Source organism: Elaeis guineensis, chromosome 1 (assembly GCF_000442705.2).
Source record: "Elaeis guineensis isolate ETL-2024a chromosome 1, EG11, whole genome shotgun sequence".
Taxonomy (NCBI): Eukaryota; Viridiplantae; Streptophyta; class Magnoliopsida; order Arecales; family Arecaceae; genus Elaeis; species Elaeis guineensis.
Genome location: NC_025993.2, coordinates 176,043,627 through 176,064,566, shown reverse-complemented (window position 1 = coordinate 176,064,566; position 20,940 = coordinate 176,043,627). Strand labels below are relative to the sequence as shown.

Sequence of the window (20,940 nt, the reverse complement as noted above, 5' to 3'; positions counted from 1 at the left end):
TCTTACCATCAAGATAAACACAAACTCTTTAGGAAACTGGTCTTCAAACTGATATACATCAAGAAGTTTGCTCTTATTTTTGATAACAGACTGATAAAAAATGGCAACCAGAAAGAAAACTGCCAAGTCTGCACCAAATACATATGCATATAGGTCAATTTCTGTTCTGCCTCCTCCAATCACAGATAATATAGGGTAGGGAAAGTCTAATTCTTCCAGCAACCCTTCCTTTTGTGATTTTAGAATCTCTGCTGCAATGTCCGCTGCTGGAGTTAGTGATCTATACCACTCTGCTGCTGAACACCCCACAGAAGGAGAAGCATAAACAACTTCAAGAACAGCAAGAGCAACATTTGTATTTTCTTGGCTTCTTTCTATGCTATGAATTCGAACTCTGCTAGCCGAATGGCATGAAGAAGAAATTTTGGCTTCACATCTTTCTTCATGACCTACATGAAGCAATTCATTTATTCCTGATTCTATTTTCTCTGGTTGGATACCATCCTCTGGCCACTGATTAACTTCCATTGACAGTTGCACAAAGTATGGGGGAGACTCCGATCCTTGTGTTAATGATCTCCAATACCTAGAGAAGCTTCTTGTTATTATCTTTAAGACATTTGTCACTGGTGAGACTAACTGCTGTAGCCCATCCCTCCAACCAAAACTCAAACTATGTTCTTCTTTATAATGATTCTTTCCCCTCAACAGTTTAAATTCTGTTACTGGCGCCCACTCACCATCTTTTGCAGTTATTGAACTTTGCAGAAGAGTTGATATATAGACCAGAAACAGAGGTAGAGTGCTGATAACGAATGATGCCTTTATTTTATGTTCAGGAAATCCTAACCTCTGCAGTAAGGGTATGTGAATACTTAACCCGCAGTGCTGGATGATAATCTGATACAAATACTGAAGCAAAATATTGATCTCTGTATAAATTAGCATGATCAGCCAGAACAAGTAACTAGGACCAGAATTTACACACAGAGCATATAAGAAAAGAGCTGCAAGGTAGAACATTGACAGCAAACTGAAATTCCAGAGAAAAACAAGTACAAAGCAACAGTAACACACAACATCATTATTCGATCGCATTTGTGACCATATAAAACGAAAGATCCTTCCAATTTGCAGGCTAGCAGGACGTGCCCCTGTACCAGAGTGAACTGAGGACATCCGATCCAAGTGTCCATACTCCACAATCTTTTGGCTCTCTATTTTATCATATTCCCCATCTTCCGAATGCCCATTTGAATCAGATTCCCCAGGCTCTATGTTCAAGAAGCTCACAATGTTCGTGACTGCCTGATTCCCAAGGGACTGAACTTGAGAAACACCATCACCTATCAGCTGGACAGCAGACATTATTGGGTTTTCCTTGTGCTTGCCCCTTTCTTTCTCTATTCTATTTGCATTTGAAAATGCTGTATCATGATCATCACCCTTGTCTCCAAGTTCACTTATCTCACAAATAGAATCCAAGGAATGCCTCACATAATCCATCAAGATTGAGCTCTCACTTTTTATACTAGTAGGAGAGTTTTGCAAGTCGGGCAATGCTGCATTCTTTTGCATTTCAGGCACAGCAAAGTCAAGGGAATGATATGATTCTGAACTGACATTCTCATACTGCTTGTTTGGTGATCCAGTCTCATTATCTGGCACTCTGCCAACTTTATCCATGCCTTGGGAAGAGTTCCTTCTACGTCGAAGACCTTCTGATTGTGGAGAACTGTCATCAAGAGTCATAATGGAATTCATGCTATTGAGCTGGCTTTGCAGATTGAGCATCTCAGATTTCATTTTCTCCACTTGCAAGTTACGCAGCCGTTTTTGCTCTTCTGATTTACGAATTTGCAGTAATTGCGCAGTTTTCCTTGCAGCCCTTTTCTCTTGCTCATGGACCATAGCACCAATTTGCTCAGCCTCAAGGTATCTTGCTACATAATTAAATTCTTCGGAGCAGAAGATGTATGATTGCATTGATACTAACAAAAAAATTACAATCTCAACCAATGCAGATCTTGATGTTATTCGGAACCCATAATCATACTTATAAAATCCAATGACCTCATATATGTAGTCTATCTGTTCACACTTGCCAGAGCTGAAATTCCCAAGATAGGGAGATTGATAAGCAAGAGAAAGGACAATGAGCGCAAAATTATACATGCGCAAGAATTTGAAAATTTTGTTCTTCTTTTTCAATATTTCAAGTCTCATTCGGAAGAAAACCAAAGCAAAGCCAAGGTAACCAAGGTGCAGAACATCATATTCCAGAGTTCCGGTTATTAATATTAAAGCAAGAACAATGTCTAATAAATGACAATAGAGATATAATCTCAGATAGTCAAGAAAAGTCCAGAAACTCTTTGTTTCAAATGAGAGGTCTTTCCAAACTAATGCATTTTTCCGCTGAGACATCATCTGACGGTATGTATGCGACTCTGAGAAACCAGAAAAGTGATCAGAACGGAGTTTAAAAGAGGAGAAAATAAAAACTGCATAATAGCTCACAAGCATTCGTGGATCATCAACAATTATCCCTGCATTAAATGGAAAAGCGTTAGTTAGTAAACAATTTCTTGTTTCAGTTGAAGTAGCAACTAAAACCCGTGGAACATGGTGAACTTAAAGCAGCAGAGTGAAGTACCCAGCCAGCATTTTGTACAAAAACCAAAGTGAAGGCTTGAGCTACTCCAGCAATCACGGCAGTTGATTTCCATCTCTTTGGGAGAGTGAATCCAAGGAATTAGATCTTTCCAAATGGCGAAATACTCAAGAATGAAGATAGAAGCAAACAAGAAAACAAATATAGGCCATAATTTATGGATAACCTCGCGTTTCAGAAGAATGCAGGCAACAAGGCATATGATATATAACAATGAAATGGCATTTAGCACAGCAAAACTCGCCAAAAGTAACACAATCATGTTAATCTCAAGACCTCGAAGTTTAAAAAGATTTTCCATCCAAAATTTCATATAGATTATTAGCGTAGTCTTCTGCATTTCAAACCTCTCTTTTCTCAAAGCAAGGATAAGTTTCTTGTTCCACTTGTGACTCTCTTTAGTACTTCCCCAAATGGAGGCAAATGAGTATTTCCTAGTGTTATTCTCTGAGGCTCTTGTCACATCAGGGACGGATTCTGATGCTTCATAGGTATTAGTGCTGAAAGATGGGCTTGAATCAGTATTAGCACCTCTTGGTGTTGCAGATGAAAGAGTGAAATCCACTGGTGCCTTCTTTTCTTCATGATGAACCAAAGTACCCACTGAAGCATGTTCTGATGAGATAAACAATTGGCAAGGCTCTTCCCACTTACCTCTACATACTAGAGAACTTGGCATATTGTCTAGCCAGCGGAAAACATTGTATTGAAGAGTACAAGCAACTATTACCAGCACCTTTCCCCTCAAACCAGACTCAAGGCCCCAAAATCCAGAATCAAAATACTTTAGGCCCAGAAACAGTGACAAACCATAGAGCCTTTGACCAGGACACATATAAGCAAGTTTGCACCATATTTGAAAGAGATATTCAGAAGTCACGAGCAATCCTGTATAAACTAAAAACAACTTGGAAGGAATCTGAGATGTTTTTGGTAAAGTAGAAGATATAATGAGACCCAGAAGATAAATAAAGCCGAATGCACTGATTGAAGACAATAAAGCATAAAATACAGCTATAGACAAAATCTTCTCGCTGTGCCAAATAAGGAGCCTTCTGGAAAACCCCAAAATTCCATGTTCTGATGCATCAGAAGCATCAACTGTTCTGTACCTACTCTGTCTTCTTTCGTAGCTGTAAAGTTGCATTACAGTCAAAACAGCCAAGGATTCCCAGACATTCTTCAATAAAGATGCTTCAGGATTGAACCCCAAATCAGGATACAGATCGATCAGCTTGGACATCCATGTTGCAAGTACAGGAGAAATGCTCAAGCTATAGGTCAAAACAAACACAAGAGTGGCATAGACTTTCAAGGGATACCAAAGCCGCCTTCTTGTCTTCTCCACAAGCTGCCTCCCTATTATCCAAAATAGGAGGAAAAAAAGGTAACCAAATGATACATAATTTGGAGTGACCAAGTATAGTGTGAAAAGAATAGTTAGAAATGCCACATATGTCCCATAGGAGCGGTACGTAGATAAGAACATCTGACTGATTTTGCTGAGATACGTTGCTATCTTTTGCTCTACAAGATAGAAAAGAAAATGGCATTAAACTCAGAGATGATAAATGTCATCATCTTAATTTAAGAAAAAAGAAACATGTAACAAATATGCTCATCCTTTTTCTTTTGGGTGGGGAGGGAAGAAGAAATATTAGTCATTCTGTTAAACTTTTAATAGTAAGTTCAGTGATATACCATGTGAAAAGCTGAGGGAATAACCAACTCTGGCACTTGATGAGGCGTAAACTGACAGCAAAACTGATTTGCTTAAACCAGCTTTCAAGATGCTAAATCCTAGTGGAGGACAAGGAGTATGTTGCAGAATAGCAGAAAAAGAAAAGAGCATTTTGAAACCATGGTTCTGCACTGAACAGAAGCACACTAGCACACCTATTTCCATAAAATCCCTGAAAGAAGCATGATTTGGGAGGCCTGAAAGCCACAAAATGGATAACATTAGTATTTCTATACTGATTTGGACATTCAGAATTCAAATTAATAATAAGAACAACCTTAACTATGATGATTATAACGAAGTGGGACAGATAGGTGTGTCAGAAAAGAAAACTCATCCACCACGAAGTAAATCTTGCAACATACACCAAACAAGGAATCAAATCATATTTGGTATCTACCATTTTTTAATGTTACCAGAAGGACACCAAAGTTCATAAAACACTATGATGTAAAGCATGTAAACTCTGTGGCCTCACTGGCATTACACACATTTCGAAATCTGAGAAATCTGTGAGGACCTGTAGATCAGTGTCACTATGACTTGTAACATGACAAGTGGTAATGCTACAACAGTTTGCTGTATGTTGCCAAGGGTACAGAACTACAGATACATGTCAACCTTTTAATACCCAATCTGTTTTTTCAAACCAATATTCTTTCGTATAGTATGAATTCCTTAAAAAGTGTAATCTTGCTTTTTTTTTTGTAGTGTGAAATTATTAGTTTGAAGCATGTTTACCAAAAACAACCAAGCTCAGAAAATCATCCTTGCTCTAAAAGGCTAGTTTTTTTTTTTTTTTTAATGTATCATTATATCTATAGAACATGCATTAACAAAGCCCTTATGATGCCCACACATATATGACCATGGTCTGTCGTACCACCCCACACTGGCCAGTATAGGGCATACCATACTATATTGGTACTCCACTGCTATGGTGTCTTGTATCATACCAATACTCAGTATGCTATCTCATACCACACCGAATCTCGTACCGACACTAATAAAATAGTAACAATACAGGGTCCGTTACCAAGATGGCAAACCTTGTATATGATGCTCTAACCTAAATGATCATGGCAAAGGATTTGTATACTAGTTTGGTGCATTCACCTAATACAACCAACCAACCAACCCACCTAGTACTATAGTTTGGAAACTTGGCATGGTACACCCCTCGAAACCAACACTGGTATGGAGGGATGTGCCAGATGCATTAATAAGGTATGCCCCATGCCAATCCGTACAATCCAGTAAGGAAAACCTCACGACAAACCAGGGTTCGATGAATCGAGTAGTTCAGAGTGTGTCGAACCATACCGATGGCTATCCAGTGTAGTTCAGACATTTGATTCGGAACGCTGGCGAAAATAGAGCAAAGGAGAAAGAGAGGAAGAGAGAAGGGAGGGAAGAAGAGAGGAAGGCCAGTGGTGGCCCACCGAGGCCGTCAAAGAGCTAGATCTCCACGATCCGTGTGATGCGAGAACAGAGTGAGATAGGGAAGGGAAGGAAGGGGAGAGGAGAGAGGAGAGAGGGAAAGGTGGCTAGGAGGCCACTGAAGGCTCGTCATGGCCGCCAGATGGCCCAAAACACCCCGATGGCCGCTGTAGGTTCAAAGTAGGGGCTTCGTCCCTATTTTGTCAAATTTTTTAAAAAAATCCAATAAATGATGAAGCCAACAATGGGTTTGCCTCCGACGGCCTTCCCACCATCTCTCTCTCATCTCCCCTCCCTTCCCCTTTCTCTATCTCTCTCTCTCTCATTTCATTTTCTCTTGTAGAGGACCATGGAGCCCAGGAGGCCTCGGCAGCCCTCTGATAGCGACCATCGGTGTCTCCGCCAGCCTCCTCTTCCTTCCATCCCTCTCCCTCCCTCTCCCCCCTCTTTTCCTCCCCAGTTCATCCACCATTTCCATGTTGATTCAGGCACGATATGGTCCGATATGGCAGCGTATCAACTCATACCACCGGCCTGCTGGCACAGGACCCGGCTTTGAGTTGGCAATCCTTGCGACAAACAAATTTGATTTTTGTACTTTACACATCCCTTATGGGTTTGGAGTTATCTCATAACTTTGTATCACAGTATAGCCGAATACATTTGACCAAGGTCATTGACACCAAGGTTTTACATCCCAACGAGACAAGGGACGTCCCGACAGTCCCGTCCCATTCCTATAAGGAAATGGTATCGGGATGGGGTCGGGACTCCAAAACCCATCCATAGAGGGAAAGAAGAAACAAGAAAGAAAGAATGAAAGATGGAAAAAGGAAAAAATGAAAAAAAAAGAAAAAACAAAAGAAAGGAATGGAGAAAAAAAAGAAAGGAAGGAAAGAAAGAATAAAGGAAAGAAAAAAAGAAAAAAAAAAGAAAGGGATGACAAAAAGAAAGGAAGGTAGAAGAAAAAGAAAGAAAAGAAGGAAAAGAAAAAAAGAAAGAAAAGAAGGAAAAGAAAAAAAAGAAAGAAAAGAAGAAAAGAGAGAGAGATGGAAAATATCTATCGGGATGCATGATCGGGACGATTGTTGGGACGAGACAAGATGGGACAGCGGGGCACCCATTCCATGAAGATATTGGGACACCTTGGTCCCACGGGATTTAAAACCTTGATTGGTACTGTACTGAATCATCCGATTCAAGGCATATCAAACAATAGGGCCCTTAACCAAGACAGTACAATTCCTTGGCTCAAAACATGGGCCCGTACCAAGCGATTCCAACATGAATCAAGCAGAAACCAACCAGTTCTTCTCAATTCTAGGTGGTTAAGGACATGTTTGCCCTTAAACAATTGAGAGGGAGGCAAAGAAGGCCTCGTGTGCCTACTCTATCTCTCTCCCTATTTTTTCCCCAAAAGAGGAAATTTTCACATATTCCCACTCAAATCCGACCCAAAATCAGGTAAGCAGCCCTCTCTCTTCTCTTCCCTTTTTCTTTTTTTTTTGGTCATGCTAAAAATCAGCCAAAATTTAGAAAATGAGGACAATCATGATAAAATTTTGGATTTTCACATGTTTTCATGATATGCTATAGATCTATGGATGACGTATGCATGCAGCCAAAATCATAAGTATACAAACTTTTACATTAGAAAATAAATTTTTGGATTAAAAATAATAATAAATAAAATAATGATAAAAAAATTCTGTAAAGTTGGTTATTGCTCGATGCCTAGAATAGGTAAGTTAATTTTAATGGCATATGGGATTATTGCTTTGTTAACACAAGCAAGTCCTTTACAATATATAATACATGTGTTTCATAGACTCAAGCATTTAGGAATGGCTCCCACAACTTTGGCGACAAGCCGACTGTGGCAAGGAAAGAAAGCATAAAATAAAGTATTTTTAAATAGTAAACGTAACTAGTCTAATGTCAAATGATTAGCATCCAACATGCAATTTTCTTGACTGCATTTGTAGCTGAATAGTGGTTTTATTTCGAGCAATCATCCAAAAACCTGAGGAGGTTGGTGATTTGGATCCTCTAACAAACAATCTCCTCCAGTCACTCCAAGAACAACTGGTCTATCTGCACCTTGATCCACAGTGAACAGAAGAACCACCTCATGCAAATGTGCCCAAACGATCTTTTATATGTTCATTATAATCTGCAGCTTAGATTCAAGTGTATTGTAGAGGAATTAGGGCTGAAGTACGAAGATCCACTTCACAATGATTTCGTATATGATGAAAAGGATCCTATTAAGGGAGGCTAGGGTACAATGGGCAAAATGACACATGCCATGCCCACATTCAATCAAGCACCATAAAGATTAGGAGCTGATCATCATCCCAAGGATCCATGTCCAAGTCATCCTTCCAAAGATTTGATAGAGATGTTGACAAGAGACCATCATGGTATCTGGTCTAGTCAAGGTGGTGAGCATAGATGAACAACCTAGCAAAGCCAACCAAGGAGGGGCATCGAGGGAAAAAGGCAATTTCTCGAGTCAACAAGAAAAAAAGGAGAGAGAATTACAGTTCCCTTGGAGAGTGGATGAGGAGTTTGTTCGCTCAAATTCGGAGACTAATGAGCTCTCAGATGACTGATTGTCCAGATCATCTCACAGTACCAACAATGATAACAATGATAGTCTACGCAATGATGCATCTAACGGTCAAGAACATAGTGATCAACATTGCATAGCCGCTTATGACTCACAGATCTAGGATCTTCGATTCACCAGCAAATCCCAACACTTGTTCAAAGGCCAGATGGCTTGAACGACTTGCTTGAGCCCAAAGCCTTTTGGGTGGGCTCAAGCTAAAAGTTTAGGCCCATCGAGCCAAGGTGGGATATAAAAATAGGCTTGTTTAGTAAATAAGCAAGGCTTGGGCTTTGAAGATTAAAGCACGATCTGAGCCCGATCCAGCTTTTTTTATTTTGTTGATATTTGATATGTTTGTAGACTTAGTTGATAATTGTTGTTGATATATGAACTTCATGGAATAGCAAACATGTTGTATGTTGTTGTTGTTGGCAATATTTAGTTACTCATATTTAGCTTTTTTTTCAAATAGTTTAAGCATTTTTAGTTTTTCACTGTTTTTTAGAAAATTCATAGATGGTCATGAAGCTCAAGGCTCGACCTAAAGCCTAAAGCTTAATTAAGTCTCACGCTCAAGGCCTAGAATGTAGGCCCGAAAGCCACGCCGAGCCGACCCAAGCCTGGGGTCTAAGAAAATTGTGCTAAACTTTGGCAAAGCGGCCTGCACCCACTCCATGAATTGGTCTAGTCCCATTCGCTTATATCACATAAGATAGAGACCATGGTGCACGACCTGCTAAAACCCATAAGCATACCATGATGGGCCTCTCTAGATCATTAAGGACTCGTTTGGTTCACGGAAAGAACTTTTCTTCCCTCGAATGTTGCTCCTAGGAAGTTGATTCCTAGGAATATGATGCCTGAAAAAATATTTTTGGCATGTTTGGATAACCATGGGAAAGTGGGTTCTTCGAGAGTGTCTTATGTTTAGTTAAGCATCCACCTTCTTAGAAAAAGTGTAAAACATCTATTATACCCTTAATAGATATAAGACCAAACCTTTTTGTTCCCAAATTTTGTATAAATATTAATAAATATAATATTAATCTATTATAATATATATATTTAGATCATAATAATTTATTACATTAATATGATAATATACTAATATTTATATTGATATAATATAAAAGGATAGCATAAAAGGATATTTTCAGGAAAGAAAAAGGGCCTCTAATTCCATTCAATGGGAATTCCCAAAATCCACCTTCCCCATGGATTTTTCTCTTCCATGGAACATGGGAATTGTATTCTCATGGGAAGACCTTTTTCAAATCTCTCATTTTTGAAAACTCCAATTCTGATCAAATGATTGGTCGCAGCAGGTGATGGCACCCGGTACCAATTCAATGGACCTTGAATTAAGCATCTGTTGAGATGTTACCATCCTTGTATGAGCATAATTACTCTTGCTCATAATTGATGATGTAAGGATTTGTTTTTACTTCAGTGAACCCAAACTTGGACTTCCTACAGTAATCTGGTTTGTATGTTATGATTTGAGTCATATGTTACCAGTGGAAACTTAAATTGTTAACCATAGTAGAAGTTTACTTACTAAGCTTTGTAGCTCACCTTGTCTTCTATATAATTTTATAGTGATTAGTGAGAGTTGTAATGAATTTATTTGAGGAGATGACTCGAAGTTGACTTTTTGGATTAACGATTATTAAAGTGGCATCAACAATGTATCAATTGGTGTTAAGCGCCTGTACAATATTTTGTATAAGAGGAAATGTTGTGGAAATGATTATATAACATGCTTTAGTCATACATGGTCTGATCATATGCTTTCAATTAACAATGTTGAAATTCAATTGTATTATGATCAATTACAACACCTCAAGGATTCAAGCAAGTTTAGAAAAGGGATGATGACACAACATGCCATATTTCATAATCCTTGTGACGAAATGATGAATACAAGAGGCTTTGTAGTGTTGTAACATTTTTGATATAATAATTCTAAAATATGTTTTAGGAATTCAAAATGATTTAGGGCCTGTTTAGCTATTCCTACATGATGGGGCTGAAAATCCTGTAGGATTCATAGACTGGGCCATCCATTTAAAAATAACCTTGTATGAACTAGACTCCACCCAACCCAAATCCTATAGGAAGAAAACAAACACCTCTGTAGGTCATTTTTTTTCTGCCTGCAGCCCAAAGGCTAGAATCTGGCTGGGTTTAGACAAGCTGTTAGAAAATGCAAGCTACATGGGCCAACAAGCCCGATACTCACAGGATTTTCAGCCCAACCCTGTAGGAATATGGAAACAGGCCCTTAGTAAGGTAAACAAACTATTATCGTTGTGGATTATTACATTATAAACAATATATGATGCTTAATTTAATTATCCTAAGTTCCTAATAAACTAGCACCAACTAACATCAAAAACTCCCTTGCCATTAACCATTACTTGTAGACATGCGAATACAAACATGCTGTTAATAACTACGGGCAACTACTTGTAAAACATAGTACAAAAACTTAGTTCATTAACGTGCATTAACCAAATTAAAAGAAGAAATAGATGATTCCTTTGCTATATGAAAGGATTTCATATGCTCAAAAATCTAATAACATCCATGAAAAAGTTGGATAACAATAAGAGCTTATCAATTACTTCTCACACAAGACATGGAGGGGAAAAAGAAGAGAGAATAAATGAACACGAAGTCCTACCTAATTGTGAGAGAATTACCACAGTTAAGGAACCACTCTGCTCCAAAGCCTTTGAGATCAAATTAAGCTGAAGGATATATAGTAGTGAAAAATGCACCTCACAAAACAAAATTAAAGATTGACGCATATTTGCACTAATGGAATGGCTCAACAGAAACACCAAGAAGAAGCACACTGAAGCAAAAAGAAAAATTTGGCATTCATCAGTATGTCTATTGCAAGTATATGAAAACATGTGAAAATAAATTTATAAAACAATGGCATACTGTTAATGATACTAAGGATCTTCAAGATATTGCAGTGCAATCTCAGTATATTAAGCTGAAGATGAATTGCACCAATCAGTGACCAGAAAGTGGCAGATTGCAAAAGACAAAAAGCACGTACAAAAACTTCATATTCACTGGTATCTGATTTTCTACAAGGCTGGCTTGAAAAACAAAAATCACATGATGAATAAAAATATAGATTTGATCTAACTTAATTACTAAATTCCTGATGCTAGTATTTCCTATGCAGCCACTTCACTAGAACTTTGGGATTTGATGAGAAATGGTCAAAGTTTGGCTAGGTCATCCCGAGAAGCAATGCCATTTTAATCAAACTGTCATCAGAAATAGTCAAATAGGGCAAAGCTGAAGGTATACACAAGTGATTCACATAAGCTGGTCATGGTGAAACATAAGAATTGACTACAAATTCCCTAGGGCAGCCAAGTTGGAATGATATGAAGAACGATGCAAGGCAAGAGATAGAAGCTTGTCCGAGAAAAGAAAACTGCACCACATAAGAAAATGATTTTGTTTCAACACAGGGAAGAGGACTGTAACTAGAGATAAAAACTAGTGCACACAAAGATTGAAGTCAACATTGCAGACTTACAAGAAACATGCCCCACATAACTGTGATGGCTACAATTTCAAAAATTTCAGAAAAAAATATTATGATGATTAAGGATAAAGATATAATAAATGAAGATAATAGAATGGTAGCTGTTAAAGCACTGAACAGGGAGATAATTACATTTGCACTGGAAGAAGGACAGCGGAGAATTAAGTATTTGGGGAGCAATTAGATTGATAAATTTGCAGATTTCCTAATGGAGAAAGGACTTTTTTAATTTTTTAAGGTTCATTTTGGAATTTAGATGGTAATGTAAGTTTAAGTAATGAGATGGGATTGCATATGGGAACAATGTTTTGAAGATTGCTTGTGATTTTGCTATGGCTCATGACATTCACATGACAGAGTGAAGATATTTTCCAATTGTCATGTCAACAGATTGCAGGTAACAGTAGGAAGTTAGTAGGTAATAGTGGGAAGTATAAAGAGTAGTTTAGTAGCTCTGGCTGTGTGGAGTAGGAGGATGAAGAAAGTCTACGTTACACGGGCTCAAGTTTCTGTGTTGGGTGCAGCTGTGTGTCCAGTATCTGATCCTTTCAATATCCAAGAATTTTGATTTACAGAGCTATGTGCAAGTGTCATAACAATATCCATGTTTAAGTGTCTTGTGAGCGTACTTCAGGCTAAATTGAAGGACGCAGAACTTCCAATCATATAGAGTCATCCAACATATATATTTCCCTCATTGTCTGATCTTTATGTATGTATAATACTTCTTATGCAAGTTCATCTGACAAAGACTGTTTCTAGTGAGTTCTTTTAGTGGGATCACATGCTTGCAATATTTTTTTTGAGTTTTTACAGTTCTGATCATTCAAAGATTCTTGAAGGATAGTATGTGATAATACCAGGTTTGTTGTTACTCTATAAATGTCACACGGTCATTGTGAGGAGAAACAAGATAGCAAAGACAGGTCAAAGGTATTTCATTGGTTGTTGGATCTATATTCTCATTATCAATGTGTCATATTACTGCTGAAATCAGCAAGAAAGAAGACTTTAGTTCATTGTACTTTGGTATGTGAGTAGGTCAAAGGTATTTCTCTTTAATTTGGTGTTCATTTCCTTTGCTTGCTCTTTGTTGAGCTGGATTTGGAATGGCCACATCTTGATTCCAACATGTTCTCTACAGGTATTTGCTGGTCATACTCTTAATCTCTCTTCACAATGAGTTCAATGGTTGGCAACAGAAATATTATTGAGTAAATAAAGTAACATTTATGTACCAATTGAATCTGTCATTTACTATATGCTAAATGAGCCTCAGCACATATATTTAACATATTTTTAAAAAAAAGAAATATAAGTTTCTATCTTTCATCTTTCTACAATACTTAAATATTTGGAAAGTAGTATTCTTAGAACGAAACAACTGAAATGCAGGCCACATCCCTAAAATTGTAGATGTCCAAGAGATTGGTATATGCAGAAGAAATCAGAAGTTACAAAAGAGAAAGGATGTTTCACCATACTGTAAACAGCATGAATAAAGCCAGGTTTCATAACAAGAAGAAACAACAGTGCCAGAGTAATTGCACGGGAACTTTTGCGTAGCCCCCAAGCTATTGTAGCAACAATTAAAACTTTTGTGTCTTCTTTCTCTGCAAAAAAGAAAGAGAGGGACAAAATGAAAGCTTGCAGATATAGAAAGTGATGCAATAATATAATCTTAGACCAAATACAAAACCCAAAAAGGCATAGAGTGGCTACAAAACAACTAAGAAGCCAAATACATACATATGCATGAAAAGCACTTTATTCCTTGTAGAATCATGATAAGATACACCACTTCTTGTATGTTGTTATTGACAAGGTTTTAAATCCCGTGGGACGGGATTGTCCTGGTTTTCCCATGGAACAGGACGTGCCGCCAACCCAACACTTGAGACAAAGGATGTCCCAAGACATCCTGATCGAAATGCTGGGATGCTGGCAGGATGGCCCTATCCCAACATATAGGATGGTCCTCCGTCCCAGTATCTCGCAGGACGTCCTGTTGGGACCTGAATCCATGGTTATTGACACATAAATGGGACAACTATATGATTTATAGCATTGCTGTTTTCAAAATTCATTCAGCAATATAAATGTTAGATTAGAGGAATCCATATTACTGAGAACTGAGAAAAGCCCATCTTCAAAAGTACCATAGATGAAATTATGATTAAGCACAGTGAACATTGATGATGGGAGATTTTTATCCAAGCATGATCTATCCAACACACAAGTAAACATATTTCAAACAAATAATGACTTGAAAAATCATTTTACTCAAAATTAATGTGCAACCCCATCATATGCTAAGAAGGTTAGTGACTAGTCCACTAGAAATTTATTAGGTTGGCAATTCTTAATTGGCATGGCACAGATCCTGTTGAATCAAGGAATGCAGAACATGAATCTAGTGTGAGCATGAGTAGAAGCAAGCATTTAACTAATTTTAGGATGTGAAAGCAAGAGGTTTAGGATGCCTGTGGGTAGAAGACAAGATGGAGTTCAAACTACAATGTTTTGGCAAAAAAAAAAAGCCTATGAGATGATTGATAAGATTTGACCCAAAAATCCAAGTCTTATGGGAGATGGACCCTTGACTACTTAAGCAACACAAACAAGATCAATACTACCAACCTGCGCCGCCCCATACCATACTGTACCAGTAAGTTACCAGTATGGTATGAGGCAGTCCGTACAAGTCTGAACCAGTCCGTACAAGTCTGAACCATGCCACACTTCCCCATGCTACCTGGTTTCGGGCAGTACAATGGCTAGGAGTGAGAAAGAAAGTGTCGGAAGTCCGTGTTGAAAGTGCTGCACTAACTGTACAAAACCGGTAACATACCAATTTTGTGGACCTTGACCACAAGGATCCTTCCCCTATCCAATATGGGATTATACCACACCCTCAACAGCCCCTCTCACATGTAGGGCCATTGGAATGGCTGACACATGGATAGATGGGTGGGTGTGTTGGGCAATGGATGGGAGTGAAGGATCGATGGGCTTCGATACCATGATAAAAGTCCAACCAAAAACCCAAGCATTTATGTCAATGGGCCCATGAGTAATTAAGCACCACAAGAGTCTTTCCCTATCTTATATGGGATTATCCCATGCTTTAAACGATGATAACTAGCTAAAATATAATAAATGACTCTCTCAATAGAACATGGTCATATCATCATCACTAGAGCTTCCAAACTTCTAGTGACATTGCCCCGGTTTCAATGAGAGGCTCTTCCTCAATTGCACCAAAAAAGAGCCTTGGACTCCCACTAAGAGCCTATTTGGATGTCTAGGATTTATAACCTCAAGATAAAATTCATCATGGGATGTGGATTTTGATCCTATAGGATTATACATAAAATCATATCGGAAAAAAAAAATCTCATGTAAATAATCCTATCAAGATTTTAAATCCCATCGATCGGAGGTGTCTCAATATTTCCATGGATCGAGCTGCCCCATCCTGTTCCGACAGCTGTCCCAGTCACACATCCCGATAGATATCCTCTTTTTCTCTCCTCTTCTTCTTTCATTTCTTTCCTTTTTTTCTTCTTTTCCTTCTTTTCTTTCTATTTCTTCTATCTTCCTTTCTTTTCTTTTCCTTTTATTTCATTTTCTTATCCATTTTTCTTTCCTTTTTCTTATTTTTTCTCTTTCCTTTCTTTTTCTTCTTCATTTTTTCTTCTTCTTCTTTCCTTTCACTTTTTTCCTTTCTTCATCTTCTTTTCTTTTTTTCCTCTTTCTTCTCCTCTCCTTGCATGGATGGGTTTGGGAGTTCCGACCCCATCCCAGTCCTATTTTCTCAAAAAAACAGGACGAGACGGCCGGGACGCGCCTTGTCCCATTGAGACGTAAAACCTTGATTCCTATATCATGTTTGGATGATAAATTAGGATTTCCTCCCCCTCTTCTTCCTCTTCCTCCTCTACCTCTTGTTTTATCTAAGGTTCGTGGACTCGATACTGGAACCTATGCCAACCGATCGATAGTACGGATCGATACGGATCGATACCGAACCGAACCGACATAGCAAAGGAAGCGAACCAAGAGGAAAAGAGAGAAAGAGAGAGACAGAGAGGGGGGAAGAAAGAAGAGGGAGAAGTCATTGGAAAGGCTGTCAGAGAGCCTCCGACTGACCGCCGTAGCTGCCAGACGGCACACTCGACACCTACAGCGCCACGGGCATGAAACAAGGGCAATCGGCCTTGTTTCATGAGATTTTTTTCTAAAAAAAATCTGGATTACGGTAAAGCCAATAAATCCAATGCCGGCTTCATGATTTTTAATTTTTTTTAAAAAAATCTCAAAAAGTGAAGCCGACAATAGATTTGCCGGCTTCACTATTCATCAACGTTAAAAAAAAAATACAATGAAAAAATAGGGACGGTCGCCTCTGTTCCGCGACTGCGATCGCGGCTCCGTCTGCATATTTTCCACCGCTCGGTAGTCACGGTGGCCATCCGGTGCCTTTTAATAGCCTCCATCGGCTGCACGACCCTCCGATAACGTCACTCCCCCTCTCTCTTTCTCTCTCACTTAAAAGTCCCATCGGGTAACACCGAGCCACAAAGGCCTTTGCGGCCCTCCAACGGCCACAGCGGGCCATCATCAACCTCCGACGGCATCGTGATCTCTCTTCCTCCCCTCTCTCTCTCTTTCTCTCTTTCCCTCTTCCTCCTCCGATGTACTGTTTTTCTCAGCCAAACATTCCGATTCTCCATCAGTCTGGCTCAATACAAGGTACACCGATCGATTCGGACTGGTACGAAAATTATTATGTAAATGATTCAATTTGACAGGTTTTAAGTATCAAAATTATTGCATGGGTAATATGGGAGAAAGATATGAACTATAAATAAATTTAATTTACTAATTATTGAAAACCTGCCTTTAAAATTGTTTGACTTAATAAAAAAGGTTTTTAAAATTTAAAGACCATTTTTATAATTTTTTATTAAAAAATATGTATAATAGGAAGATGCAAGGATTTGAACTCCAAATCTTTTGATGGCCTACCCGCTAGCTTAACCAAAAAACTATAATAATTTTTATTAAATTTTAAGTTGACTGATAATATATTTATACCCCTTAAAACAAGGTCGGTGGAAGCGGTATTAGGACCCATGCCGACAGTCTAGCGATATGAGTTAATACAATTTCGTAGTAGATTGGACCGGTGCGAACCGACATAAGAGCGAAGAAAAGAACAGGGGAGAAAAAGAGAGGGGAGGGTGGCTAAAGGAGACGCCAAATGATGGCCACAGGTGGGCCATGGGTCTGCTCGGAGGGCCGCCAAGGCCTCTGCTTCCTCCACCAAATTGCGCCCGTATGAGAGAGAGAGAGAAGGGGAGAGAGAAAGAAAAGGAGGAAGGGGAAGCCGACGAAGAGATCGTCAGAGGGCCTTTAGCTGGCCGTCGTGACCGTCGGACAGTGAAATCACGGCCCGCAACTCCACAGGCATAAAATAAAGATGATCGCCCATTTCATGAAATTTTTTTAAAAAATTCCAATCACAGTGAAACTGGCAATCAATTTCCCGACTTCACTATCAATTTCACGAGATTTTTAAAAAAAATCCCGATCACAGTGAACCCAGCACCATCCATACCTTTTCCAACGCTCGATGGCCACGACGGCCATCCAGCTCCCTCCGATGGCCTCTCTATTGGCTGCGCCTCCCTCATCGGCCCTCCGACGGTATCGTCCCCTCTTTCCCTCCCTTCTCTCTTTTTCTCTCCCTCATCTGATGTTCTAATTGGAAAGGCCGAACCATCTCTATTTGCAGCCGATATGGCTCAGAATGCCTTGAACTGCCCGATCCAGGACGGTTCGGCGAATGATGGTTGAAACTCTTATATATATATACCCAACACAAAACCCTAGCCATCATTTAAGCTTCCCTACTCGGCCACTGCAAGCCGCCATCCACTCGATTGAGACTCCTGAGGATGGAAAAACTAGAGGAAAAAATTAGGGGTAAACATAGGAAAATCAATGAGAAACAAAGGATAGACCAAAAAAATTGAGAGATAAGCCTCCCTCCTCCCCTTCCCCCTCCTCTCCGCCTCCTTCGCCTTCCTCTCCTCCGCCAAACCCTTCTCTTCCTAACCTTCTCCTAGATCCTCTCTACCACCGCCGACGAGTCCGTTTTCGTTGAGCCCAAGGTCCACCTCCCCCCATTGCCCACCCACACCATTCCCCGCCTCACCTACCTCATCTCAAGCTCCACCGACGACGGCCATAAGCAGACCCTCCAGGCTCTTGATCAAGAGCACCACCTCCCCCCTGGTAGAGTGCCTGGAGCTCACAGCCACCATCTGACAAGAGGGCGGCAAGATAGGGGAGTGGGGTGGCATGGAAGGAGGAGGCAACGAGGGGCCAGAGGAGTGGGGGAGAAGGGAGAGGGTGCAAGTGAGGTGGGTGACGAAAGAAAGGAGAAGAAAACAAGGACGAAGGCAGAGCCCAATGATCTCAGAAAAAAATAATGATTAGGATATTTTTTTTCCTATAGAATTAGCCATTTCCTGTTGTTCTTTTATCCTATGGTGTAACCATGCAAACAGTGAATAGAAAAGGAAATGGGATTTTTATCCATAGGATCCATTGATGCTACAAGATTTCGATTAATCCTATCCTTTCCAAACAGGCCCCAAGGATTGTCATGGACTTGCAACACAGCAAATTTTGGAGTCATAACCTCAAAGACACAAGAACACTAAAAGATAGAACAAAGCTTACTCTATATTTCGCACCAAAAATGCATAGTACATGGGGTGTTTATGGGGTAATTAGGAACCTTAAATTGATGGGGACTTGTAGAAGCCTCTAGAATTTAACTTAATTACTTAATCCTAAAGAAGGTAAGACTTTCCTAGTTAATCATGCACCAAAACAATGGTTACATGCTTCAAAAGGTCAAATGACACTACTGTGAGTCAACTAGATTTTTGCCTAGAGCATGTCGATAATTTTTGGTTTTGCAACAAATTTTGAACTATAGAGTACAACCTGACAAAATTACATTGCCAAATCGATACATGATTTTTTTTTTTGTTGGCAATCAAATTTATGGAAACAAAAGTCTCTTGTGTGATTTTTTTGTGCAATATAAATAAAAAAATATAAATCATCAATCTCTATGGTGCCAAGGACAACTGCCAATAGAAAATGGAAGGAGAAAGGAAGACTAGGGCTTGTTTCTTTTCTTCTTTTCATAATACAAAGTGCAAATACCTTTTTTTATTACCAGAAGTCTACAGTTATTGAAAAGCTCAAAAACAAGTGATATTGATTTAAATTGCAAAACTACTTTCTCTTTACTTGGACATAAAAAGGAATTTCTATGGACCCAAGGGGTCATGGCCCTCTACACTCATGCACACTTGCCTTTACACCTAGTAAAAACTATCCTTGAATCCTTGATAACTACCCATGCATAAGAAAACCACTAAGACCATGATCTATGGTACCAGCCTTGTGCTGTCCGATACAGGGCATACCATACCATATTGGTCTTGTACCGATGCGCTGTCTCGTACCATACAGATACTCGATACGCTTTCTCATACTGTGCTAAACTGTGTACCAAACTTTAATAAGATAATATCAGTATGGGGTCTGGTACCAAGACAGCGAATCTTGACTAAAACAATCACCTACAACAAATCACTAGTCCCTATGTCTAATAAATATTTTAATCCAATATATCCTGGTAAAAAAGTACATAACAGAAGTTAATGTTGAACTATATTATTAATGCTAGGTGGCTTGATAAGTAAATTATACATTTTAGGAATAAGAAGCTAAAACATCTGATGAACATCGATCAGCATCAGGATATCAGACTTATGATGTAAAATGACCATAATGAGAGAGAAGATGATTCTACAAGACAAAAAGAAGCGCAGCATAGAGAAATTAGCTTATAAAAGGACTGCATATGAAATCATGCAACATAGTTGATGCATCTGATAACCAAAAATCGCAAATGGAGAAACGGAAATGGGGTATTCTTGAAGAAGATACTGCAATTATTCCTAAATCAGAGTACATCAGTTTGTATGATGATTAATTTGTACTCTCCGTTCCGCTGTTGGATCCCGCACAGCTTATTTTCATGTTCAAAGTAAACAATACGAACACTAAGAAATCGACAATGCATGACAGCAAGCCAAAGCAAAAATCAGATCCAAACATTTGCAAGCCAAAGTATAATCACCTTCAACTGTGTGATCATCGCTAGAGGATTGCCTATCCTCATCAGACAGATGTTGAAATACAGAATTATTCACTAGATTACATAATGCTACAAAGACTCCAAGGCAGAACTGTGCAAGTAGAAATAATCCAGGAATAGGATAATGCCACAATCCAATGGTTTCCCAAATCATCATGTCCTGGAAAAAGAAAAATGTTATAAAAGATTCCAATCTTTTGTGTGTGATATTAAAACAGATTCATGGGGAAAAAAGAATACCTTTCGGATTTTTTTGTTAAGGAATGTAAATGCTACATTGAATATATATGTGCTAGCAGCCCATAGGAGAATGAAGACGAGAAGTAACCCATTCAACCGGTGTAAATGAAACAAAGATGGAAAGGCATATAAAACATAGCCCACATATGCTAGCAAACCAAAAGCGCACAAACTAGTGAAATTGAAACTCCAAAACGAAAGAGCAAGCAACAAGACCTGTCACAATCAGCACTGAAAGTTTTACAAATAAGCCAAATAGTATTTAATGGATCTCAATAGTAACAGCATTAAAGAAAAATATCTAAATCTTATAAATAAATATACAGCCCAATATCACATTCATTACTTGTGTAATAACAAAATAACATCACATGATCACATGTGAAAAACTATATGAAACTTG

The 20,940-nt window shown here is 38.9% G+C and overlaps 1 protein-coding gene across 2 annotated transcripts in view; it reads right to left on the bottom strand.

Moving 5' to 3' along the window:
* Positions 1-20,940, bottom strand: part of LOC105039770 (piezo-type mechanosensitive ion channel homolog) — a 114,850-nt gene that overhangs the window by 52,374 nt on the left and 41,536 nt on the right. For both annotated transcript variants that reach the window (XM_010916035.4, XM_019848360.3), the window contains exons 9-15: positions 20,538-20,753; positions 20,280-20,457; positions 13,531-13,659; positions 11,156-11,329; positions 4,376-4,612; positions 2,657-4,201; positions 7-2,549 (exon numbers count right to left, since the gene is read on the bottom strand). In XM_010916035.4, coding sequence (XP_010914337.1) covers positions 7-2,549; positions 2,657-4,201; positions 4,376-4,612; positions 11,156-11,329; positions 13,531-13,659; positions 20,280-20,457; positions 20,538-20,753 — 5,022 coding nt within the window. The remainder of the gene's footprint in view (positions 1-6; positions 2,550-2,656; positions 4,202-4,375; positions 4,613-11,155; positions 11,330-13,530; positions 13,660-20,279; positions 20,458-20,537; positions 20,754-20,940) is intronic.